Here is a 26,393-nt window from a genome sequence, read left to right as displayed (position 1 = left end):
CAGGTACCCTATAACATGTTCAGCACTAGGTGCTCAGTGATATTTGCTGAATGGAAGGATAAAGAACCACTCTGAGCAGACATCTCTAGAGCCTGTCCCACAGCCTGTCCCAAACACCCATCCTGAAATCAACCCAAGGTAAGGCTCATTTCAAGAGATTTCAATGTGTGGATTTATATAGAACCCACCTCTGTGGTGAGAGGGATCCTCTATTTGGGTTAATACTCTGCTCCCACCATCTAGAAATAGCTTAATCTTTTTTTTATACAAGGAGATCGCCATTTTCCCTGACCTTTCCCCTTGTATGTTATGGATCTGATGCTTTCCATCGGAGGCGTCCCAAGCTGGTTTTTCTGCTTCAGTGTCCCAGGTCTTCCTAGTGCACAAAGCTTGACCTGCCGTGGTCTGCAAGTCCATTCCAAGGTGTGTCTGGCATCTTGATCCCCTTCCTCTGTGTCCCTTCGTCAAAATGCAAGTTCTCTATGTAGTCCTAATCTAAGGAGCTGCACTATCTCTAGTATTCATGGTGGAAGGGGATATAAAGTGTTACTCTCGATTCCCAAGCCTAGATTCGTGGTTTGTTAGGCAAAGACTGACTTGCTAACAGTAGTTTTAAATTGTATTTTATTTACGATAGACAGGGTCTCATGTAGCTCAGGCTGGCATCCAAATTCAGTATGTGGCTGAGGTGGACCTTGAACTTTCTGCCTCCACTCTCAAGCGGTGGGATTTGGAGGTGTGTGCCTCCGTGCCTGGCTAAAAACAGTATTTTAGACATTCACTCTACACAGGGTTTTCAGACATCTGCCATAGAGAGAGATCCTGGCATCAGGAAGTTTTCCTGTGCGTCTCAGATTGAGCTCCGAGCACCCCATGTGTTTATGAGGCAGCGGTCATTCACACTAAAATGGTTTAAACCCCACAGTGCATTATTGCCACGGTGTGCTTTTAATTAGCAATGCACCATCCAAGCAGTTTGACAGCAAGCATTGCAAAATAACGCCAGCTTCCATCTTGCTATTTATGCCGTCTGAGTGAGAAATCCTTAGGCCTGGATTCCAAACGAATCCATTTTGCCACTTCCGCATGATTTTGAACAAGTTACTAGCTGTCTTTTGTTTATTTTGCATTTTAATGGCTTTTTTTGTTTCATTTTGTTTGTTTTTGTTTTTTGGTGTTGTTGTTTTGTTTTTAAGACAACATCTTTCTTATGGGATTCAGTTTGTCCTCAAACCCAGTACACAGATTAGGTTAGGGTGACTTTGAACACCAGATCCCCCAGACTCTACCTTCCTAGTGCTGGGATTACAGGCAGGGGTCACTCTCCATGGTCTAATGTTACTGCTTTATCTTTGAAAAAACATAAGAAAGAAGAACCTAAAGAATTTGCTCCCTGCCTCACACTTTCAAGTTCACTTTGTGAGTTAAATGAAGCATGTGCTGTGTAGACCACGGTAGAGAATTCCTAAGGAGATACATTTACGTCTGTTGAATAACACATTCTGGAATGTGAGGGGTCCTGAGTAGAAGGCTGGGTTGGCCAGAGAGATCATAAAGGAAGGGCAGAGGCTGAAGAGGCACCAAAGAAAGACACTGTGCAAAAGAATAGGGTGACATCTAGATATTTTAAGACTATATTTTCCTTCCTTTCTCCCTTCCTTCCTTTCTTTCTCTCTTCCTTCCTCCCTTCCTTCCTTTCTCTTTTTCTTCCTTCCTTCCTCCCTTCCTTCCTTTCTTTCTCTTTTCCTTCCTTCCTTCCTTCCTTCCTTCCTTCCTTCCTTCCTTCCTTCCTTCCTTCCTTCCTTCCTTCCTTCCTCCCTCCCTCCCTCCCTCCCTCCCTCCCTTCTCTCTCTCTCTCTCTCCCTCTCTCTCTCTCTCTCTTTCTTTCTTTCTTTTTTTCTTTCTCTCTTTCTCTTTCCCTTCTTTCCTTCCTTCCTTCCTTCCTTCCTTCCTTCCTTCCTTCCTTCCTTCCTTCCTTCCTTCCTTCCTTCCTTCCTTCCTTCCTTTTCTTTCCCTTTCTCCCCTCCCCTTTTGTGAGACATGGTCTCGCTGGAAATCAAGGCTAGCCTCAAACTCGAAATCCTCCTGCCTCAGCCTCTGAACTGTTGGGTGTGTGCCAAAGGGCCTGGCTTGGCTTTCCTTTCAGAGGCAAAGGCATTTGCAGCCGTCAGCTAGTGGGTGGAATTTTAAAGGAAAGCTCTATCAGGAAACCGCTGAACCGTTAGAGCAAGGGGGAAAGATGGGGAAGAAGTAAAAGGATGAGGAGGAGAAAAGAGGAGGAAGGACTCTGTTATGCTTTTCATAACTCCAAGGGGGTGGGCAACTAAAGGAAGGGACACATCACGGGAGGCAGGCTAGGGGAAAACAACTTCTCGAGGAAAACGTTAGGGACAGTGTCTGTTTCCAAATGAGCAGCCCCAAGAGTGAACTTACATGCAGGGGTCTTAGGAAATCAGCTAAATATACTTGACACACATATTGGCAGCAACTCAAATCCAAGGACAAACTTCAGATCAGCAGGGAATTCGGATATGTTTTACAGAGTCTATCAGGAATAAAAATGTCCAGCCCCGTGGGAAGACCTTGGTGCTGATAGAAGGCCAAGGCCAAAATTTCTGGCCACTTGCTGTAGGAAGGAAAGAGGAGATAGAGGAGGCATTTTGATAGGATTAAAAAAGATGTATTGTGATTCCTTTTAAAACTAGAGAACAATTCAGTGGAGTCGGCAGGGGGACGGACAGGGAAGTGGAGACCAAGGCAGAGGTCAGGCTACAAAGTGAGTCGGGGAGGTGAGAGATGGGGGGTGGGTGGGTGAGATCAACAGTGAGGGGAGCCACAGCCACGCACAGGCCAAGGGCCTTACTCAGTGTAGTGTCTGAAATGGCGTCAGGGCAGGTGCTGCTGGGTGCCCCCTTGTCTCAGAGTCAGTCTCCCTCCTTATACTTTTGAATGGTGTTCATGGAATTCTGGCACTGGAGCAGGAAAGCAGCATTTGACTTGGAGCTAAGCATCAGAGAGCCTCAGGGACTTGGGGTCCCATACTGGGGCTTATTTACACATGTATGCAACAGTAGAGATTAAAGTCAATATAGCAGGAGTTCTGGGTTCACCAGGCTCCTCCGCCTTAACCTCTGTGTTAGGATCCAAGAGGTGAAAATAGGTCTCCAAATCTGGAGAACCAGTCAGATCTTCTTAAAAATTTTTGGTGTCAAATTACATGTATTTGTATTGTGTATGTGTATCTGTTGGGGGGGGGGCACATGAAGGCACATGTGTAGAGAGCAGAGGACAACTTGTTGGAGTCAGTTCTCTCATTCTGTCATGTAGGTCCTGGGGATTGAACTCAGGTCCTTGAGTTTGGTCCCAAGCACCTTCACCCATTGAGACTATGCATTGTACTGGGTGCAGGCAAAAGGATCTTTCAAGTCCAAGATGGCAATTGGAATTGAAGAGTGGGAATATTGCTACTGATTTTCAGTATGTACATAATGAAAATACTTTTAAAGGCAGTGGCATTTTGGAATATGCAAATTAGGAAATAGAGAGGATGAAGTCAGGATAAGAAATGTAGGTTGAGTGCTTAACCACATTATCGGCGCCATCCCACTTAAATGCAGCCTACAAGCCCGTGAGGTGAGTCTATGGCTCTGTCACTTGCAGGGGAAGATTTAATGTGTTTACCGCCTATACTGATAATCACTGTAGTTAAATTTGATCGAACACTTACTATGTGCGGGAACTTCACATTTACAGTCTTTGCTGTCATAACGGAGTGTATACACGGTTATTAATTCCGTTTTCCAGATGAGAAAGTTAGGAAATGGAGAAGTCAAGGGAGCCCATTAAGACCACACGTTAGAAGCAGTGAAAGACGAGATAGAGATGCAGTGTTAGAGCCCAGAGTCTGAACTGCAATGATGGACAGTCTACTGAACCAAGGCATAAAAGGAAGGACAGATATGTAGAGTAATTTAGATACTAATAACCAAGTGCCATTTCCCAGTGGCTTCTATGTGCCACACACTATTCCAAGTGCCATATACATGGTGTACTGGTGCACACACACACACACACACACACACACACACACACACACACACACACACACACACACTTCTCTATTGCATTTCTAGAATATCCCTTTGTTTCCTTTACTGAAATCTCAGAACACAGCACATAGTAGGTGCTCAAAAATATTTATTAGATCCCCCCCCCCTCTCTCTCTCTGTGTTTGTGTATGTTTTAAATTTTAGATAGAGTCTTGATATGCAGTTCTGTCTGCCCTTGTACTCAATAATTTAGTCCAGGCTAGCACATTCTCAGTGATCTTCTTGCCTCAGCCTCCAAAGTGCTGGGATTATAGGTGTGCATCCCAGTGCTTGACCTGACCATTGAACAGAGACCTTAAATAACTATAACTATACAGTGTTACTCTCAGGGAGCCCTAGGTAACAGGGCTGAAGTTCAAGGAACTCAGCTCCCATGCCTTGTTTGTTGGATCATTTCACAGTACTTTCTTCTGACTCATATAGTCTTACTCAAAGGACAAGAAGTTTCATTCATTGGTGTATGGCTGTATTTGCATGTTGAATATCTAGAACAACCCTGGGTATCAGATTGCTAAGTATTAGCTGTTTGGATGAAAGGAGAGAGCCCTGTGTGTCCACCTTCTCCCTGTAGAGCTGCCCTGTCCATTGGAGACCTGCTGCTCACCCTCCCTCCAAGCCACACTCTTTAAGGGGTATCTACTCTTGCTCTCTATCAGTGACCCAACTCTCTCCATTCACCACTCAGGCTTAGCTGTGGGGCAAGAAGTTTCTTCTCTGTTCTGTTTTCAAACTTAGCATTGATCATCATAAGGGTAACCTTCCCACTTAGACACATTTGGATAGCTACTGTATTTTTTAAAAAAGGATAATAAAGTTGTAGGAATTCTTGTAGAAAACAAGAATTGTTTGGACTACTTGGGAATTAATCCAGTAATATCCCAAAGAATTGAAAACAGAGTCTAAAATAAACATGTAAATACTCATGTTTGTAATATCATTATTCATAATTGATAAAATATGGAAGCAATACACACATTCATCAACAGATGAGTAGATAAACATAGTGTCTTATAGACATATAATGGAATATTATTCAGGGCATTCTGACACATGTCAGAACATGGATAAACCTCGAAGATACCATGCTACATGAAATGAAGCCAGGTACGAAAGGGTAACTATAGCATGATTTTGCTAATGAATGTTTCCTAGATTCAAGTGTGGTAGTACATGGTACACAGAAAATGAGGCTAGTCTGTGCTACATGAAACCAAAAAAACTGAAAAGAAGAATAAAGATGATGTGCTGAAGAAGGAGGAGGGAGAAGACGATGAGGAGGACCAAGAATAGTCATGTATAAAGACAGAACGATTTCCAAGTGCTGGGTTGGTAGAGGGACTCTTTAATGGACACAGAGTTTTGCGAAGTGAAGGCAATTCTGATCGTTGTTTGTATAACAGTACGAATGCACTCACTACATAATCTCCACTTAAAAATGCTTAAGATGCCATGTATATTTCACCACATTTTGAAAGCAGATTTTAAAAAGCACTCTTGTTAATACCAAATATGTTCATTGTTAAAGATTCAAAATACTAAACTAAGTGGTTCAATTAAATCAAAAGGAATGGCAGATTATACGTGAAGGGGTTTGGATTTAAGACATTATAAACATATTGAAGATGAGGAAGAATTAACCATGAGCTTCGGTATTTGGGCTTCTGATGGTTGGTGCTACAAATCAGTTTCTTTAATATCTTTTTGTTGTTGTTTTGTGGTTAAGTTCTTCTGTAGCCCAGGCAGGCCTCCAACTTGTGTTCCCATGTGCCTGGATCTTCAGTTTCTTCCTTCCCCCATTCCCCTCCTTCCCTCTCCCCACCTCTCCTTCCATCTCCACCACCCCCTGCTCCTCCCTTGGTCGGCTCTCTATAGCCTAGACTGTCTTGCTTAGATATCTTTTTAATGTAATGCATATTTCTCTCTCTTTTTTTTGCCTGTGTGTGCTTGTGAGTGTGTATATTAGTATGTGTGTGTGTGTCTGTGTCTGTATATGTGGGCACACTGGGTGCACGTGTGTGTGTGTGTGTGTGTGTGTGTGTGTGTGTGTGTGTGTGTGTGTGTGTGTATCTGTGTACATGGCAGTACAAGGTTAATGTTAAGTGTCTTCCTCAATCACTCTTCCCCTTGCATAGTGAGGCATTCTTTCACTGAACCTGGATCTCACTTTCTGGCTAGTCTAGCCGGCAAAATTGTTCTAGGGATTTTCTGCCTTCACTTCCTGCCCTCTGGGATGATACACAGGTTGTCATGCTCACTGGCTTTTTTGTGGTTACTGGGGATCCAAACTCTGGTCTTTATGTTTGTGAAGGCACAATGCTTTACCCACTGGGTCATCTTGTCTCCCTGCACTGCATGTTCTTTAGTATGGAGATCTAGGACCTTAGAGCTGTCATGTTCATGAAGTGAGGTTGATTAGATGAGCCTGTGATGGACAGTGCTGCTCGGACTGAGGTCTCTATGATGCCAACCCCTGCCCACGTACCTGTCTACACGAAGCTGGCAGACAATACTTAGTACATCCACGACTCCCTCTTCTTTCAATTGTTGACAGCCAATGGATGTAGCGATGAAACACCCCGTCCTTCCAATCCCTGCACTGAATGGGAAAGGAAAGGAAGGAGGAGAAGACAAGGAAAAACAAGTTAAGCTGCATTCTTTAAAAAGTATACTTTTAAACTCTGAAACTATGAGGACTAGTAGTAACAATAATAAAACTGCCATGTGCTGATCATCCCACATCTAGCCTGCGCTGTGCTTAGAACAGATTCTTTCGTTTAATTACAAGTAGTAGAATGAGTGTAGTGGGAAGGGGTGAGGGGTTGGGAGGATGATGAGCAGATATTGTAATTGTTCTAGAAAGAATAGGCAGTCAATAAGAAAGGAAATATTTAGACACATCACATTGTCTATATGTGAACAGTGGAAAAACAAAATGTCAAAGAGAGTTAGGTGGGGCTGGAGAGATGGCTCAGTGGTTAAGAGCACTGACTGCTCTTCTAGAGGACCCAGGTTCAATTCCCAGTGCCCACATGGCAGCTCACAGCTGTCTGTAATTCCAGTTCCAGGGGACCAAACACCCATGGTAAAACACCAATGCACATAAAGTAAAAATAAATTAATTAAAAAGAAAAGAAAGCGAGTTAGGCCTAGAGGACAAGAAGGCTGGTATTGCCACAGGGGCCAGGGGGTTCTGGGATGAGGGCTGACCGGGAGATGCGGTTAGATGCTGGAGTCCAGCGGAAACCAAAGATTTACTTCTATTTAGGAGAGAGGATGGGACGGGAGGCACATATTTCCAATCACTTACTTTGAGATGATCACTTAATAGAAATACCATGGGTTTTAGAGAATTTATCTATTTACCTGCCTTACATAGTAAGTCTAAAGATTCAACTTTAGCCCCTCCCCCCATTTTTGATCACCACCCTTATGCAATTTTCTCTCAACTCTGTATCTCAAGTCCCCAAACTTCTCTTCCAAGGTGGAACTCTCGATGTTACTTTTCACAAGTTCAATATACTTCAATATGTACATCTAGTTATCTCTCCCTCAATGGTATTACCCATCAGCACAAAACTTTCCAGTCTAGGAATCTTGGCTCCAACTTTCGCATCTGTACCTCTCTCACTTCCCACATCCCATCTGTCACCATTTTTTTTTTTTCTATTTTGTAGCTCAATTGAGCCTTTGGAATCCGAGCTTTCCTTTCTGTAGAGGATTTGTATTCTCAGTGTATACTACTCATTTCATGATCAGCGGGGGGGCTGGAGGGGGTCATAATGCTTCCCAATTCTCAAGTCTTTTCTTGGATTGGTTCATGGTATAGCTGCTAGGTTCATTGTTACAAACTAAGGACATAATTATTCTTTACTCAGACACTGTTGCTTACTCCCATTGGTTATAACACAACATCTAACCTACTCATCCTGGTACTCATGACCTAGAAAAATCTTAATGGAACAAACATTTCACTTTGCATTTTTTGTTGTCTTTTTTTTTTTTTTTATCATATGTGCTACTGTATTTTCATGAACCATATTTCTTACATTTAATTTTTTTTAACTGAATACAACTAAAAATTTATAAGGAATGGGTCCCCTTTAATTGAAATGTCCATAAAGACTTTGTTTCTTTGAAGAAATAGGAATTTAACCATATCCTAGGAATGGCAGGTAGTTTGTCTATCATGAATGAGAACATATATCCCAGGTGCAACAATAATATCAAGAAAGAATTTGATGCAAAACAGAATATGTGACTTAGGACAGGCAGTAGGTTAGCTGAAATGGAAAAGAAAGTTCTTTGAGTACAAAAGCAGGAAACAAACCAGGCTTGGAAACTATGATCCTCCATGAGAGGCTGAGAAGTGAGCTACATCCTCTACACTTAAGAACATTTAAAAGAATTGGATGGGAACTCTCCGGAAAGAAGCTCACGTATGCATTCAAACTTGTTCAAATAATATCAAGTAATTCACTTATCTCTGTAGTGTTATCTGCAGAGTCAAGGCTAAGCACATTTGCTTGAGGTGTGGTGAACCCTTCCACCAGTTTCGAACAAGGGCTGTAGGTCACACAAACATTTTCAGGAACATCATCTCCGAGAAGCACACGGGCTAGGCCAGAGTGGCCCCAGGGAGAAGGGTATGTGTGTGCAATTATTCAACTACTTCTAAACTACATGGATGAGGTCATAAGGGCCCAGATTAGGGTGGATGGACAGGAAGTGCGATTGTGGGGGAAGCTTTGAAGGGAAAGCCAATCTGGTAACTGATTAGATACCGAGAGGAGAATTAAAAGAAGGGCCAAAGATAACTGTCAACATTGGATGCAGCGTGAAGGGAACAAAGGAGGACTCATTCTTAGAAGTAGTAATCAGAAGGGACCTTAATTTTATAGGGGAAGTGCCTCTTTCAGTTTAGATATCCTTAGTGCTTGATGCTTTTGGGTGGGGTCTCCAGTCCTAAACTATACCCAACTAGTTCCCCACCCCCAACCCTACTTTGGCTCCAAGGGTTTAGGAGAAAGTCTAATGCTGGAAACTGGGTAACGCCACCTTTGCTAAATAGACGCATAAGAACTTTTAATGAATTCACAGAGTTTCAAAACAGGAGGAGAGTAAAATAAATCTAAAATCATGTATTTTATTAAACGTTTTCTTAGGCTCCTTAGAAGGTTAAATAAATCAACAAGAATTATTTTGAAAAATAATATGGAATACATGGCCCGCCATAGAAATGAATGTATGACTCGCTTTGGCCACATGAAAAGTCAAACAAGTTGGGGGGGGGGAATGTCAGTTTAGGGAGGTGAATTTTAAGTTAGCCATGAGGAAAAGAACTCCCTGGAACACTGTTGCTGCTGTCTACCTGGCCTCCATGCCCTGTGTGTACACTTGTGTTCCGTAAAATAAATGACTACTTGCCCATTTCCAACTTCATAAATTACTTTCCACCTGGTTTTCATGAGATAATTCTGAAAACAGTTAACTATTTAGGCAGATTAATAATAGGCACTATCAAGACATGACCCATACAGTATCTGAAAAAACAAAGTTCCACCCATAATGAAAGGCATCTGCAGTTCTTAGTGTGTAAGTGACTAACGAGACAAAAACGAACCAAAAGGAGTTTCGAGTCTGATGATGGAGGAGGGCCTCTTGCCCACACAGCCATTTATTTAGCACACAAATCTTCAGCATGCTAAGAATGCCCTAAACAGTCTAATTAATTTCTGGCAGTATCATTTGATAAAGGCTCAACTATTCAGATGTTAGTCCATTTTTAATAAATACTTCATTTCCTACCAAGTTACATCCAGGAAGCTGAGCCCTATTTCTGCCTGTCCAGGGATTAAGGAGCAGATAGCCATTTTGGCAGGAGGAACAGTTCATGCCTTACCTGCAGTGGACAACCACAGGCCCTCGGCCCTCAGAAGCAAGTCTGTCTTCTTCTACATCCAGCATGAGCTGGAGAAGGGGCTGGGCACTGTCTGGAGTCTTGTGGTCAGGCCATGAAGTGTACCAGTAATGCTTCACATGTTGGGTGTGACTTCCTTGCTGAAAATAGCAACGGCCACCAAATTACTTATTCACTTCTGGAACTGAAAGGCACCCACACCACAACCGCCAAGTGACTTCCCATCTCCCTTCTGGCTGCCAGCTAACTTCTAGGAAGGAAAAAAAAATGTCTAGAATCTTTTCAAAAATACCCTTTCGTCTTGAGAAAGTTTTATTGTGTATATCCTGGCTTGACAGGGAAGGTTGAGTGCCCACCCTCTAAGAATCGAGGCCTGTGTCTGGACCCATCATATAGATCACATATCTACTCTACACTACGTATATATTTATGATATGCTTTAGTAGCTGAAAATGTTGCTATTGCTTGGGACAGGGTCTCACTATAGAGCCCTGGTTATCCTGGAACTTGCTATGTTGACCAGGTTGGCCTCAAACTCGCAGAGGTCTGCCTGCTTCTGTGTGGCAAGATTAAAAGCCTGTGCCACCTGCTTCAGGGCTGAAAATATAACAGAGAGAAAGGGATATGCTGGGTTTCCTGTTCTCTAAATCTTGACAGATTGTATATAAACATTTTAGCCAATAGAGAACATTTGTTTGATATTCGATAAGGATCGTTCTACACTCCTCTCAAATGTTGGCATTTAACAACAGTGGGGACCCTTGGCAGTAAAGGAGCTGTGTGGGATCCCTGGAGTGGCAACACTTTATGCAAAGGCTCACACACCATCGCAAAACCCAGAGCTCAGGTGGGAGGCCTGTTTCTGTTCAGGCATGTGTTTATAAACAGGTTTCTGCAAAGCCTCCCTCTGCTACGCTTTTGAATACAAAACATCCCTGTAGCTCTCTCTGCCTTTACTGCTTTCCTTTCAATGATGATTCTATCCCAGCAGCAGGCTGTTGACAGATAGGACTGAGGTCGTTAGGCTGATTATTCTTTCAAAGCGAAAATAATACCATGGCAACCCTGGTTATCCCCTGCTGCCCCATGAGTTGAATAAGACCCCATTTCTGTGATGGAAGCTGGTCCAGGGATGCCCCTGTGAATGACTGTTAACTACAAGTTTTTGAAGGTCTCATCAGCACCTCAAGCTCTTCCTGCCTCCCCCAGCCAGGCATCAGTGTGGATTTTCTCTTCCACAGTTCTCAGGCCCCACTCAAAGCTGCTTCGAGCACAATGACATTAGCATCAAAGTCCTGGCGAGGTCACCTGCCTAAGCCTTAGTGAAGGGCTTTCCAAAGGTTAAGTCAGAGATGTTCTACAAATAAAAGTTAGATGATGCCAACACCCTGCAACACGAACTACCTTATATCTACTGACATTAATTTCACTGTTGCGTATTTTAATAGCATCAGGCAACCAAGAAGGATTCATGATGGCTTGTTTGTGGTCTCAGTATTTTCTAGCTTGTGTAAGTTGAATCTGTTAGTACTTAGGGTAAGTCATTTCAAAGCAGAAATGTAGCCCTTATTCTCACCTACTTTGAAGACAGCAACAGCTCCGTCATCTTACCTTTAAGACGAGGTTTCGAATGGTGTAGTTATCACATTCATTCACACTGATGACCAGAACCTCAACCTTGCCATAAATCCCTCTCTTTTCTGGCCAGTAGAGCACACATTTCTGGGGGGGGGAGGAGAAAGAACATGGCAAAGCTTTGTAATACTCTTCCTTCAAAAGTCTCATTTTTTTCTCCTTTAATTTAAACTTCAAAAGTCCCTAGGAGACCTGCTGTTTTCTGAGGGGAGGCAGAGTGGAGTGTATCTGGAGAAATTCGGAGAGGCTGGGGTAGCAGAGGGAGGGGGAATTGCAGTCAGGATGTAATATATGAGAAAAGAATAAAAAACTTCAAAAGTCAGTTTTTATGATTCTGTAAAGATACTAAGATGAGATGAATTGTATGATGTGTAGACACATGAATTGTATGATGTATAGAGAGGTGAATTTTATGATGTAGAGAGATGAATTGTATGATGTAGAGAGATGAACTGTATGATATATAGAGAGATGAGGTATATGACGTGTAGAATAGACCTCAATAAAGTTTGTGTTTTAAAAGTGCTTGTTGCACTTAACTTTTAACCCTACACCAATCATAATGACAAGGTAAAATTTCCCGAAACTCTAACGAGGATTTAAGAATTCCTTAATAACCAACGAGTATAAGGAATGTTCTCTCTCCTACAGTGACCAAGCCCAGGCTCTATCCCCTGCTTCATCAAACCAATGTGCCTAACAGGAATAGCTGTAATGTGTTATCTGCTCACAGAATAAAGATCCCCCAGCATACAAGCAGGTGTGGCGGTGATTGGTATATATAAAGCATTATGTTTCCCATGTCCAATGATGTTTTTTTTTCCCCTTATGAGACCTACTGATATAAACGTGGAACAAAATTATGCTTGCCATGTTTTTATAATGGATCCTCTGTGAAGGACTCAATGGGGGTGATAATAATATTGCCACAAGGAGATATAACATGATGGTTAAATGAAGACTTTGAACTCAGAGGACTTGGGTTCAGATTTTAGTTCCTGAGCAGCACACTTGACTTCTCTGGACTCAGTTTCCTCATAACATCTCACATGCCAAGTGCTTGGGAAAAAGCCAGGCATACAGTAAGTATTTAAGACATATCATTGTTAACTATGTTTTGATTCCTTATTACATTCTACTTGTTTATGCTGTGTGCATACGTGTATATACGTGTGGGTATGCACATGCCATGGGTCATGTATGGATGTCAGAGGACAACTTGCCAGAATCCGTTCTCTCCTGCCACTGTGTGGGTCTCAGAGATTTAACTTGGGCAATCAGGTACAAGGACTTTATCAACTCAATCTTCTTGTCAGCTCTTGTCGCCAAGTTTTGTAAAACAGATTTTTCATGTATGTGCATGTTTGAGTGTGTGTGTGTACACATATACATGTACTTACAGACGTCTGATGAAGGTGTCTGATTCTCTAGAGCTAGAGTTATAGGCATTTGCATGCCATCTAATGTGGGTGCTGGGAACTGAGCTCTGGTCCTCTGGGAGAGCAGTAAGTACATTTAACCATTGAACCATCTCTCTAGCACATCCCCCCAATGCCACCTTGTTGCTATATTTTAAGGCTCCCAAAACATATACACATTTATATAGACATTTTTTCACATACTGTCATCAATTAGGGTCTTATATACCCAGGATACTTGATTCCTTGCATGTATGGTAAAGTCATATGAACACTTGAAAAAAGGTTAAATACCCATAAATTCAAATTACCAGCAAAACATCCATAGAGTCAGAGAGTTAAGGGAAGACATACTCTATGTCAGAAACACACCTCTAAAGCTTCATCATGCCATCACTCCAACATTCAAGTGACAGGAAAGAAATCATGCCATCTGGAGAAGCAGTTTCTTCCATCCATTACAAGAAACCCCAATGTCTTCACATATTTGTCCTTTTCAATAAAGTTGAAATTATTCCACCTTTATTTATATGCTGCCCAGCCTGAATGATTTCACGTTAATATTAAAAGCTGGTGCCAGGCAAGAGGGCTCAGCTTGGTTAACTGGTGAGTGAGTTTGGTCCCTTGATCCCATAGGTGGCAGCAGCAACCCAATTCTACAAAGTTATCATCTGATCTTGGCATGCCCCCACCCCTGTTCTCCCCATCTCGGTAAATAATGAATAAAATTTAAAAAATTAAAATACCCCCTCTTTTTTTAAAGGTAGAGTGAATTGTATCTGTCTTTATCTATGTGTTTATCTGAGTCTCTCTCTCTCTCTCTCTCTCTCTCTCTCTCTCTCTCTCTCTCTCTCTCTCTCTCTCTCTCTGTGTGTGTGTGTGTGTGTGTGTGTGTGTGTGTGTGTTTGCCTGCACAAGCCTATTCAGCCACATGCAGAGACCAGAAAAGGACATCAGGTGTCCTGTACTATTATTCTCTGCCTTATATTCTTGAGTCACTGAATCTGCAGGCAGGCTGGCCTCCAGTGAGCCCCGCCAATCCTCCTGTTTACGGCCCCGGGGTTACAGGAGCACACAGGAGTACCAGGCTTTTTATGGGCTCACTTGGTACGCAAAACTCAAGTCCTCATGTTTGACCTGCCACATCTCTTGTGCAGCCCTGGGTCCCACCCACTTCTACTAACCCATTTGACTAGTTCCTTTCGGTGGAGCCTCAGTTATGTAGCTTATTGCGCATCCTAGTACTCACGTCTCCCAGATGAGCCCGGGGAAGATTGATAGACTCTTGGTAAGAGTGGACCAAAGAAAGAGGTTACGCTGTGCTCAGCAGTCTGACACACGTGCCCCATTGTCCAGAGCAGACCTGTGCAGCAGGGCTCTCTTTAAAGGAAGGTGGCTTTCAAAACCAATGAGGAAATTGGCCAGGCAGGAGCTTCGTGCCTGCACCCTGGTTTGAGTGGTGTCCACTTGAAAGATGGAAGCCCTCGGGTCTCCTACGCTTGCCTGGCCTTCTTGTGTTTCCCTTGATTCTTTACCAGAACAAGGCAGCTCCCAGCAGACGATACAGGCTGACTCGCTCATCCAACAACCGTTAATTAGCATCCCATCTCCTTTCTAAGTCACAATAGCTTATTTTTACACACACACCGAATCCCCACCCCTCACCCCCTTGCATTGGAGGCAAATAGAAAAAAAAGAGACCAGAGGAGTGTGGATGCTTTTGAGTATCCGCCGAGGGGCGGGATGGGGCTGGATACGCAGCTGTTCAAGGGGCCCAAGTTCATGTTTAGATGATTGTTTTGAGTTGCATCTTAGGGCTTATTTATTTTATGTTTATGGTGTTAATATTCTGATCCCACCCCTTGGCGCCACCCTATGGCTGACGTAAAAGCCTATTCTTAAGGGAAAACTCTGCTCATTTCCACCTCTCTCTCTCTCTCTCTCTCTCTCTCTCTCTCTCTCTCTCTCCCTCCCTCCCTCTCCCTCTCTCTCCTCCCTTTCCTCCCATGAAGTGCGTACCTCTCGAACCCCTCACCCTTCTCCTTCCCTCCCTCCCTTCCTCCCTCCCTCCTTCCCTTCCCTCCCTTCCTCTCTCTATCTCTCCTCCCCCGAACACCAAATAAAACTCTTCACTGAGCGCTGTCTGTATGGCATCCCTGTCTCTCACCCACTGAGGGGCACCTTGGTTCTACCTGCCAGAATGTCCCGCATAGCTTACAATATCATAACAGTGAGAACATGAAAGAGGCAGAAAATGCCGACTTACAGATAATTTTGGGAAACCTCACTAACTGTAAGTAATTCAAAGTATCACCCTATCTAGGTGAATACAGCCCCAAATCACCACTGTTATTGTCCTACTAACTGGGCTCGGTCTTTTAGTCAAATTATCTATTAATCCCAAGAGTCCATGATTTGGAGGAGAAAAGGGGTTTTAAGAGGACCATACACATCTTGTGTAAACAAGTAATTATCAGGCTGATTGAAAGCATTTGTGGGCATTGATTCTTTGAAGTCAGTAGTTTATAGCAAGAGGCATAGTTAGGAATTTGATTATCAAATAACAAGCCTATGTCAAAGTTATATATACATTTAAAATCAAAGAAATGTTTGCTGTATGAGTTAAAGCTATACATCATCATATGAAAAATGGCTCTGAATTAAAGATTCAGTTTGGGCTCTGTTAATATATGAGAGGGATAGAATGGGCGCATATGGTCTACAGTTACTATCTAGTATCTAGGTTCTATTATTCTTAGTGCACCAGCTACATACATGTAGGCACAGTTTCACCATTAAACATACTTTCACCATCAATGTATCATTTGATCCCTTGAGTAATCTCCTGAGGTTGGTAGATGTGGTGGTTTGAATGGCAATGGTCCCCATAGGCTCATAAGTTTGAATGGTCCCCAGTCAGTGGAACTGTTTGGGAAGAAATAGGAGGTGTGGCCTTGTTGGAGTAGGAGTTTCACTGGGGGTGGGCTTTGAGGTTTCAAAATTCCACACCAGGCTGAGAGTCTCTGTCTCTGTCTGTCTGTGTCTGTCTATCTGTCTGTCTGTCTGTCTGTCTGTCTGTCTTTCTCTCTCCCTCTCTGCATATCAAGATGTAAAGCTCTCAGCCATTGCTCCAGCACCATGCTTGCCTGCTTCCTGCCATGATGGTCATGGACCAACCCTCCAAAACTCTAAGCAAGCCCTCAATTTAATGCTTTCTTTTATAGGATTTGCCTTGGCCATGGTGTCTCTTCATAGCAATAGAACACTGACTAAGACAGTAGATAAGCAACAGGTATCATCTGTTTTTGTGTCATTTTACAGGTAAGGACACTGAGAGCCTCGCAGTCTGTTAGGAATGGACTTTGTGATTCAACTCTCCTCTGATCCTGACACTGACTCTCAGGCAGTCCACAGGATTAGCCAGTGTTCTCTTCCCTCTGTGGTGATGCTGAACAGGGTTGCCTGCTTTTGCTCTTATTAACCCAGAGCATCAGTTACCACATGAAGAGATATATGTATGCTCACTAAGCTGTATGTAGACTGATACTCCTTATGAAAGGGGTAGTATTTATTGACCGAGGCCCTATAGTTTATTTAAATGACACAAAATCAATTAAATAAGAAGTGTGGGGGCTAACAACATCCAGAAGCAGGCTGTGTTGACATGCTAAGTACTTTGAACTCAGGAGCAGCTTCAGAAGCAACGTATCTCCTTGGCCTTTTCTCACTCTAGAGCCATTAAAAGCATTTGTTTATATAAAAAAAATAGATCTTAAGACAAAATCCTGTTCCATAGAGTTTTTCTCCATTTCTGGGAGGAAGAATAAGTACAACAGAGGATGTGACAAACTCTGACATCCACCTGTTACCACTGGATTAACCTCTTGTCCAATACGTCTATAATGAGCTCCAGTAATGAATAAACTGGCATCATGACAGAGTATCCATATAAATCCAACATGGTTGCCCATTTTTCACAGAATCAAAGTGGAAAAGTTTTTTTCTTGGATTTTTGGGCCTATATTCCTATTTCTAAACATTTCTGTATCACACAAAACTTTTTGAGCGGTAAGGGGCTTGAGACAGGATCTGGATATGTATCCCAGCCTATCTTTAAATTCATGATCCTTCAGCTACACACTCAGCCAAACTTTTGGTGAAAAACAAGAACCAAGAAAGAAAACTATAGTCAAATCAGGCCAATGAGACAACTACAAGGTTTCTTGAAAACCTAAATGTGATTCATCACCAATACTGTTTTACAGGCTTTTCTGTATGCTCTTCCACTTAAAAAAATGAAATGTGACTTCACATTTGATAATGTGCGTATACATTTTATAACCTGGAGCACTAGTTTCAGAATGTCACTCAAAACAAAACAAACAAACAAAACAACAAAAAATAAACAAAACCAAAACCGAACAAACCTCAGCCCCATTATTAAAAAGTGAATTTTACGTGTGTTTATTTGTATGTATGGCCAGGCACAGATAATGTGTGCACAGACAACCTAGTGTATTGTTTTCTAAGAGAGAGGTTAGTGATTTTGTGTGGCTGTGCTGGAGTCCAGAAAGTGATCCAAGCGTGGGGCTGTGATGTGTCAAGTACCTTGAGCTGAAATGGCAGCTTCAGAACCAAGACTCAGACTTCCTGCCCCTGACTCTCAACTCTCAGAGCCCCAGGAAGCCTCACGGGCTCCCTTTGAAGCATCCTTATCTGACTGAGGGAAGTTCTTCCAGACCCTCCCTAGAATCTCAAAAGGAAGATTCACCAGTGGAAAGAAAACGGGAGTTGACACCACACCCAGAGCCCAGATGAACTTTGTTCAAGACTCTTATCTGCTGCTCTGGCCCACTTATTTCCTCTAAAAACAATTTCTCAGGATGGTTATCGTGGCTCACTCTGGTAATCCCCAGTACTCAGGAGGCCAAGGGAAGGGGATTGTGAGTTTGAGGTTAGCCTGGGCTATCTAGGAGTATCCTGACTCAAAAAACTAATGCACAAACAAAACAAAACATACAGAAGACTTAAGTCAAAACAAGAATCACTTCCCCCAACGAATTTCTCTAACACAGCTTATGCCCACCCTACACTTCCTTCCTCCATAGGAAAACTATCTGTAACCTTTTTAATCTTATTGATTTATTGAATGTTCACTTTCCATTCTTGTGATGCTCCTGTGTATCTACAATGTTTATGTTCTTCTCTTCTTGGCAATATATGTTAGCTTACTCCAGAAGACTCAGTTTCTGAAACTTCAGAGTGCAGAGGGGAAGTTCCTTTACACTTACGGTGTGTTCTGTACCATCCTTAACTGGGATGTGGCTTTTCAAAAATTTACATCATTTGGCCAAGTAATTTCACATCTATGAATATAGCTTAACAAATGTTAGCTAGTTAGAGGTGTGGACAAAAAAAATTAAGGCAACTTTAACATCTATTAATAAGCAAATGACTTCATGAGTTTTGATCTATCCACACAATGGGATCCAATAGTTATTAAAAGTAATATTTTAATGAACTATGACAAAGAGGATGCTCATAATGTTGAAAGCATAATACACATCAAGATAAGTGTACCCCATTTTTCTCTTTTATCAATTCTAAGCCTTCCTATGTCTTCTATTAGCATGCATCCCATTTTCATCTCTTGCCCTTACCGACCTCTAGACTTTTAACTCTAAGTATCACCCCAAAGTCTCTAGGACTCCCCAAACTTCATACTTGAAATGCAAAGCTCATTCTCATCTCTCAAAATTCTCCCTTATTCTCCCAATTGGTTCATGGCACCCCCATACACTCAGCTCTCTAAACCAGAGGTCAATGCTCCTTCATCTTCCTCATCTTCAAATCATGACAAAACCCTGTGGCTCTCAGCTCTGGAACACTTCTTAACTCCCATTTCTCAGGACCCTGCCTCTGCCTTAACTTGGTATTTCACTAGTTCTTGTCTGGACTACTGCTACAACTTTCTAACTTATTTCTCTCTGAGTTTCACACATTCAAACCCCAGGTCCTCCATCAACTATGTTCCCAGTGTACAAATGACATCATCACTCTTCATTAAAAAGATCCTCCACGACTGGCCGGGTGGTGGTGGCGCACTCGGGAGGCAGAGCCAGGCGGATCTCTGTGAGTTTGAGGCCAGCCTGGGCTACCAAGTGAGCTCCAGGAAAGGCGCAAAGCTACCCAGAGAAACCCTGTCTCGGGGGAAAAAAAAAAAAAAAAAAAAAGATCCTCCAGGATTCTCCACAGCCTGTATGAGGAAACGCCAAAGGTGTTAGTTTGGTTTTGAGTCCTCATTGCAAAAACCCTTTTCAGTCTCATTTTCCAGACTCCCCACTATTCCACCTGTGCTCCAGACACCCTGGATTGCTCACACCTGGCTTGCCATGTGGTTTCTTGAATGCCTTCATGCGCTGTTGTTTGGCTGGCCTGCCCCCAGTCCCCCGCCACCCCAGATACTCATCCTTCAGGCCCCTAGGCATTGTGTCAACTTTTTGGCCAAAATATGAAACTGAAGCGAATGTTTGGAACAAGTTTTTCAGACAGAGAGGGAAAGGAAGTGAAAGAAAGGGAAAGTTAAAATGGGATTCCTCTGCAGGGGGCATTGAAGTTAAATTATTTGCAAAGGCTGAATAAGTGAATCTATCAGCAAAGAAATGGGGCATCCATGTAAAACTTGAGTCACGCTGTTAATTCAGACGGAGGTTACGGAAGTAACAAAAGAGACATGCCTGTGTTAAGTACTTGACCGAAGTATGCTAGGATCAGTCATCGGGTATTTTCTCCACTTCAAGAAAGATAAATTCAGAATCGTGTTGTGTTCTGAGACCAACAGCAAGCTTCTTATCTTCCCACAGTCCTCTCTTCTGTGGCCTGCTGCTACTGCATGTGGACAATGATTAAGTATATGGGCCTTGGCATTAACCAAGCCTGAATCAAAACATGGAACCCATCACATGCTAACTTGCAGGCCCTACTAAAAGGATCTCTTCCCTCTGAGAAGTTTTCTCATGTAGCATGTGCTAAGCACAGACCCAGGGAAGTCCAGTTCTTTCTCACTCTCACTCTACAGTATTGACATTACTAATCCTGCACTAACGCACTCCACAAATGACCGAGGAGGTATTGACCTTGGATAGTGCTTAGCAGATGAACTCAGTGCACAACAGGGACATCAACAGTTCCCGTGGTACATGTGATGTGCTCAGCATTCCCTTCCTTCCTTTCCAAGACGAAGAGGGAGCTACAGTGACTGGCAGTCAGAGGTGCCCAAGGACTTTGACTCACTGTAAGACTGTAAACATCGTGTGCGTGCATGAGAGAGAGAGAGAGAGAGAGAGAGAGAGAGAGAGAGAGAGAGAGAGAGAGAGAGAGAGAGAGATTGCACTATGCAGCTCAGGTGGGCCTTGACCTTGTGATCCTTTTCAACTGCTGAGACTACAGGCATGAGTCATCACAGTGAGCTCAAAAAAGACTGTCTGTCTGTCATCCTTCTTTCTTCTTTCTTTTCTCTTCTCTTCTTCCTCTCTTCCCCTCCCCCCTACTCCCCTCCCTCTCTGCCTTCCTTCCTTCCTTCCTTCCTTCCTTCCTTCCTTCCTTCCTTCCTTCCTTCCTTCCTTCCTCCCTCCCTCCCTCCCTCCCTCCCTCCCTCCCTCCCTTCCTTCCTTCCCCCCTCTCTCTCTTTCTTTTTTTCTTTCTTTTCTTCCTTCCCTCCTTCCCTTTCTCCTTTCTTCCTACGTCTAGTCCCTGGATCCCCAGGACCTCCATAGCCTAAGCAAGTACTCCAACACTGAGCCACATCTGCTGTCTCCACCACCTGCCTGTTTTGACCCTACTATCACAGCTACCTTCTTCAGTAACACAATAATCCATTCTGAAAGAAGGTGAACACTGTTTTCCATATTACTTTACTTCATAAGGAATTCTTTTCCTGTTGAGACTCTCTTAAAAAAATGAAAGAACTCAAAATTGCCTGCAACAACTAGGTCTCTTTTATTGTAAAACCTCATTTTTCAGCTCTAGTTCTTTTTTTTTTTTTAATTTTTCTGTTTACTCTCATTTTGCAAAACATACCTGAGATTATTAGGATTATTAAAAGGAAGATGGTGACTATTCATTTCTTTGTTTATTAGAAAGTAAACAATTTTATACATGTAAAGCGTGGGAACTTCTAAAGATATCTCCACCTCCGTATTCTTTGGAGGAAATGATTTTTGTCTATTTTAAACAATGACACTGAACACAATTGAGAGCTGGCCAGTGTTCAGTAGCCTGCATTTTCCTGGTGGTGTCAACCTACAGTGCGTTCCTTTAAAGCAGACTTCTCAGAGTCATTTTCATCTGTAGAACACTGGCGTTTCCTATATGATATTACAAATGTAATATGCCTGGGCATGAAGGATTTTTATTTTAATTTAAAAGTGAAGGAATGGTTAAAACATTGTGTCCCACTGTTTTGGATTGTGACTGGCTACAGGAAATAAACAAGTGGCAGATTGCACAGCTAACATATAACATGTTTGACTTTCATATCCCTGGGAGTATATCTCAAACATTAAAAAAGATAAGAGGCCAAATGGTAAAAGCGGAAAAACAAACCAATAAAGTATGTCTCTAAGTTTCGAGTTACACAGCCAAAGGGAAAAACAAAACACTTAACAGCATTTTAGTGTGAGAATTATTTTTTAAAAAGTATTCTAGCTTTCCCCAGATCCACACGGCTCTCCTGTGGGCACGGTGAAAACAGAGAAAGGAAGCAGAAAATTAGTGAAAGGTAGTTCTTCTCCCTTGTGGGTGCAGGGTGGAGAGAGAGTCTGCACACACCCAGGGGATGAAGCTCCTTTGTGGGTGCAGGGTGGAGAGAGAGTCTGCACACCCCTGGGGGATGAACCTCCCTTGTGGGTGCAGGGTGGAGAAAGCCTGCACACCCCCAGGGGATGAACCCTGCATTATTTTAACATACAGCTCTGCCTCTGAGCAGTCTGGTAGGATTATATCCTTGGTCTTGGGGTTAAAGAAGGGTGGCCATTCACTGGGGCTTTGACATAGTCCCACTTGCTCAGAGTAGGTTTCCTTAAAATGTGTTACATGACTACAGTGCTTAAGGAACGTTCTCTGACTATCGACCTTAGTTCCTGCCCTGAAAATCTCTAATTAGGCAGGCACTAGGGGGCTTGGAGGAAGGTAGTGGCCGGATAGATAGGATCAGTATTGTACAAGTGTATGAAATATTCAAAGAATAAAACTATCAAAAAGAACAAACTAGAGAACTGACAGCACATTTCTGGTCTTTTGTTCTCACGATAATATACCACAGGAGCTGAGGATTAAAATGCTCAAGTGAACACAAGTCATGATTTAACACAAAGCCACTGCAACCTGTTAGATAATTTTCACGAGACACTCTTTTGCATATGCTTCCCTAACATTAATCCTTAACGATTGCACACAGTTTATAGTAAGCAATGTTTTCTCTTGAAAATACATGTGCTTCAAAAACAGGCACATACTCATATTTATAAATAATTATATACACACTTCCTTCCTATCTTTGATTTTTTAAATATTTATTTTTATTTATGTGTTTGTGTGAATAGGCATACATGTGAATGCCCAAGGCCAGAGGAGGAGTGCCAGATTCCCAGGAGCTGGAGTTACAGGCAGCGGTAAACTACTCAATTGTGGGTGCTAGGAACCAAACTCCTGTCCTCTGGAAGATTAGTGAGTACTTTAACCACTGAGCCACCTCTCCAGCCCCCTCATATGCTTGGTGTTATTTTAATTAAATAATTATTTTGAGACAGGATCTTACTCTGTAGCCCAGGATGGCTTTCAAGTCATAGTGATCTTCCTATTTCAACATCCTTATTGCTAAAATTCCAGGTGTGAGCTACCATGCCTAGCTGATTTTATTTTTAATAGAAGAGATGGATTGTATAAGGATATAAATATGTTCTAAGACACTAATTAATGCTGTGGAATAATCCTTCTGTGTACTGTGTAAATTATGCTGTGATTGCTTTAATAAAGAAGGTACCTGGCCAATAGCTCGATAGGATAGGGTTGGTTAAACAGAGACATATTTTAGATAGACAGGTGGTCTTCAAACACTTCAGAGATCTATAGAATATGGCATGTAAGATGTTTTAATAACATAAGGCTTTTTATGACAACAAGACATGTCTGCTCCTGGCAGCACCATTCTACTTCAAAAAAAGATGATGGGCATCGAAGAACCTCCATATAGAGTTTGCTTTATTTATGGCAAAAGCTTTTGTTGTATATAATTTTACCCTGTTAAAGTTAAAACCTTCCTTTTTCATTGGACAAAAAGGGGGGGGGGTGCTGTGGAATAATCATTCTGTATACTGTGTAAGTCACGCTGTGATTGGTTTAATAAAGAAGCTGACTGGCCAATAGCTGGACAGGATAAGGTTAGGTGGGAGAGCCAGACAAAGGACTCTGGGACAAAGAAAGGTGGAGTCAGAGAGTCGCCAATGAGACATGGAGAGCACTGATTCTCTTTCTAATTTCTGGAAGTTCTATGATGTGTGTGTGTGTGTGTGTGTGTGTAGTTTTTGCTTTTTTTTTTTTTTTTTTTTTTTTGGTTTTTCAAGACAGGGTTTCTCTGTGTAGCTTTGTGCCTTTCCTGGAACTCACTTGGTAGCCCAGGCTGGCCTTGAACTCACAGGGATCCGCCTGCCTCTGCCTCCCGAGTGCTGCCATCACTGCCAGGCCAGTTTTTGCTTTTTAAAAAAAGTATATAAGGCCGGGCGGTGGTGGCGCACGCCTTTAATCCCAGCACTCGGGAGGCAGAGCCAGGCGGATCTCTGTGAGTTCGAGGCCAGCCTGGGCTACCAAGTGAGCTCCAGGAAAGGCGCAAAGCTACACAGAGAAACCCTGTCTCGAAAAATTTAAAAAAAAAAAAAAAAAAAAGTATATATAATGCAATAACAACCTGGTATTGTTTCCTATGTTAAGTACTCTACCTGGCATTTTCTGGGATTTTCAGGTCTAAGGTTTATTAGTTTTGAATAATCAACAGAGAGTTTTTAATCAAACAAGAAAGCCAGATTTAGACACATGAATTTCTTCTTATAGTCCTGTTTGGTAGACAGATTTAATTGTGTGGTTTGCCTTTGTTTTTATTTTTGGTACATCCTTTACAGGTGCTCACACTATAACTCCTGGCTCCCACAAGCCTAGGCTTGTTTGTCTCTAATTCTTGGAGGTCACAAAAATATAAGCAATCATACTTCCCTGGTTTTACACCTTTCACTAAATTTGGAAATTCCTTTAATTTTTTTAAAGTTCTGCTGTGCATGCAATTTCATAGTTTACCCAGTGTAACTGGGTTACAATGGAAGGTTCTTCGGGTTAACCAGTCACTGTATTGTATCAATTCTCTACATGCATATACAGATGTGCACACGAAGAGTTACACCGTTGAAACTTGGAGAGTCCTTTTCACCACTAAGCTGAAACATGCATTTTAAACAACTGTGCAGAGATTGTCAATGAGTTAGTCCATCAACAGTTTGGCACTGAATGTGACAAGGCTGAGAACATTAGGGCTTATTTCTACTGTGCTTACCACCTTAGTCTTTCATATCAGATGCACAGAAATACAGAGAGATGCATGTATAACTTCATCTATTGACGAAAAACATGCTATTTTTCTAGGATGTATTTCATTCATTACAGCAAAAATGAGAGAAAACAGCAAGCTTTTAAAAGTTTTTAAGTCTTGTAGGCTTGTTTTGTCTCAACTAGTAGCAGAATTATACAGGAGAACTTATAATTCACCGAAAGAAAAAAAAAGAGAGAAATCTGATTTGCCATAAATAGTCTAATAATTTTGACAAGAAAACAACAAAAACAAATATTAACTAAAGTCGACTATCAATTATTCCAGCAAGATGCCTAACACACAAGGAGCATTTGAGATGGCTGCCTCCAGGACCTGCTCAATTTTGTTCTTATGGTGTAAAATGTAGAATAAGTCATTCTGCAAAGCAAATACTTAGGAAAGATTGCTAATGTGGAAATAAATCTATATTTGTCTAGTTTTTTGGGGGGCAGAGGGAGCAGATTTCTTACTATAAAGCCACTGAAAAAGTTATCACTTCTCTCCAATGTCTCTTTTAGTCTCGTTTTCCTAAGGAGTCCCCACTTGTCCCATTTCGGGCTGTCACCCACTCCTTCTCCCCACTGTACTGCCCAGCCACTCCCTTGTCTTGGTTTGGTTTGTATCCAACAGCGTCTCTCCCTTCCACTCTGCTATTATTAACAGATTTACTGTGTTTCTCCTACTAGGAAGGAAAAGTTACCAGCGAAGGGATCTTGCTATATTTTATTTGCTTATGTTTATTATATATGTATTTCTTCATATGTGTATATACAGCTGCCAACAACCAGAATGGCATCTGTGAATAAATAAAAAAAAAAATGACTTGCTTGTGGAATAATTTTAATTTCATTGCCCTTTATGTCTTTCCTGAGATACACGTGTGCAAATGAGATACATGTATGCCATGTGCTAAACTGCCTGAAGGAAGGCTGTCACTCATAGGACAATGCCAATTGTCATTTGCTGGAGGTAAGAGTGACCTTGCCACTTAACGTCTATATTCCACTTTATATGAATATTTTGTAAGTGTGTGGTGATCTCATGTACTCCAGATCTCTCCTATAGCAGGAGTCACGTGTATAACATTCAGAACTGGGCTAAACATCATACCTCATTTTTCTCCTTGAGTTTGGTGATCATGACAATCACGGGGCTGTCTTCCTGCCAAACCATCTGCCAGAAGTCATTCACAGTGTTGATCATGGGGCCCTGCGTGGCGATGAACGCTTTCTCCTTACCACTGTAGCCCTATGTGGAGTAAAGAGACAAACATATTAGCTTATGTTTTTGGATTGCAGCGGACATTTGGGGAGGCAGTGGTTGGATGGTCTTCAGGATAATGGAGTTGTGGTAGTTCAAAAGCAGCTGCCCTGACACCAGCACCACCAAGCATGCACATGGCACTTCCCAGAAAATCCAGCTCGCCATTTGGCAGTGAGGGTTGTAAAGTTCAGTTTTGCAGAGTGTGCACATGGAGCCTGTACTCAGGGACTCACAGCCAAGGAGGACTCACAGTACAACCCTTATCACCGGTGTTGATGTGACTATAACATACGCACACGAAAACACCAGCAATTTTTTATTTTAATTGAAACATATGGTATCAAGATGGGTGATATTTTATTTGTGCTCTAACAAATAAAACTTGCCTGGAGATCAGAGGAAAAAGTCAGCCACTA

The 26,393-nt window shown here is 42.2% G+C and overlaps 1 protein-coding gene across 3 annotated transcripts in view; it reads right to left on the bottom strand.

The window, feature by feature from the left end:
- Positions 1-26,393, bottom strand: part of Ptprr (protein tyrosine phosphatase receptor type R) — a 249,034-nt gene that overhangs the window by 15,203 nt on the left and 207,438 nt on the right. For all 3 annotated transcript variants that reach the window (XM_006988975.4, XM_006988976.4, XM_006988977.4), the window contains 4 exons: positions 25,825-25,962; positions 11,638-11,748; positions 10,009-10,166; positions 6,592-6,705 (listed from right to left, as the gene is read on the bottom strand). In XM_006988975.4, coding sequence (XP_006989037.1) covers positions 6,592-6,705; positions 10,009-10,166; positions 11,638-11,748; positions 25,825-25,962 — 521 coding nt within the window. The remainder of the gene's footprint in view (positions 1-6,591; positions 6,706-10,008; positions 10,167-11,637; positions 11,749-25,824; positions 25,963-26,393) is intronic.

The sequence above is a fragment of the Peromyscus maniculatus genome, chromosome 18 (genome assembly GCF_049852395.1).
Source record: "Peromyscus maniculatus bairdii isolate BWxNUB_F1_BW_parent chromosome 18, HU_Pman_BW_mat_3.1, whole genome shotgun sequence".
NCBI lineage: Eukaryota > Metazoa > Chordata > Mammalia > Rodentia > Cricetidae > Peromyscus > Peromyscus maniculatus.
Note: the sequence above shows the minus strand (reverse complement) of the source record. Positions and strands in the feature narration are given on the sequence as shown.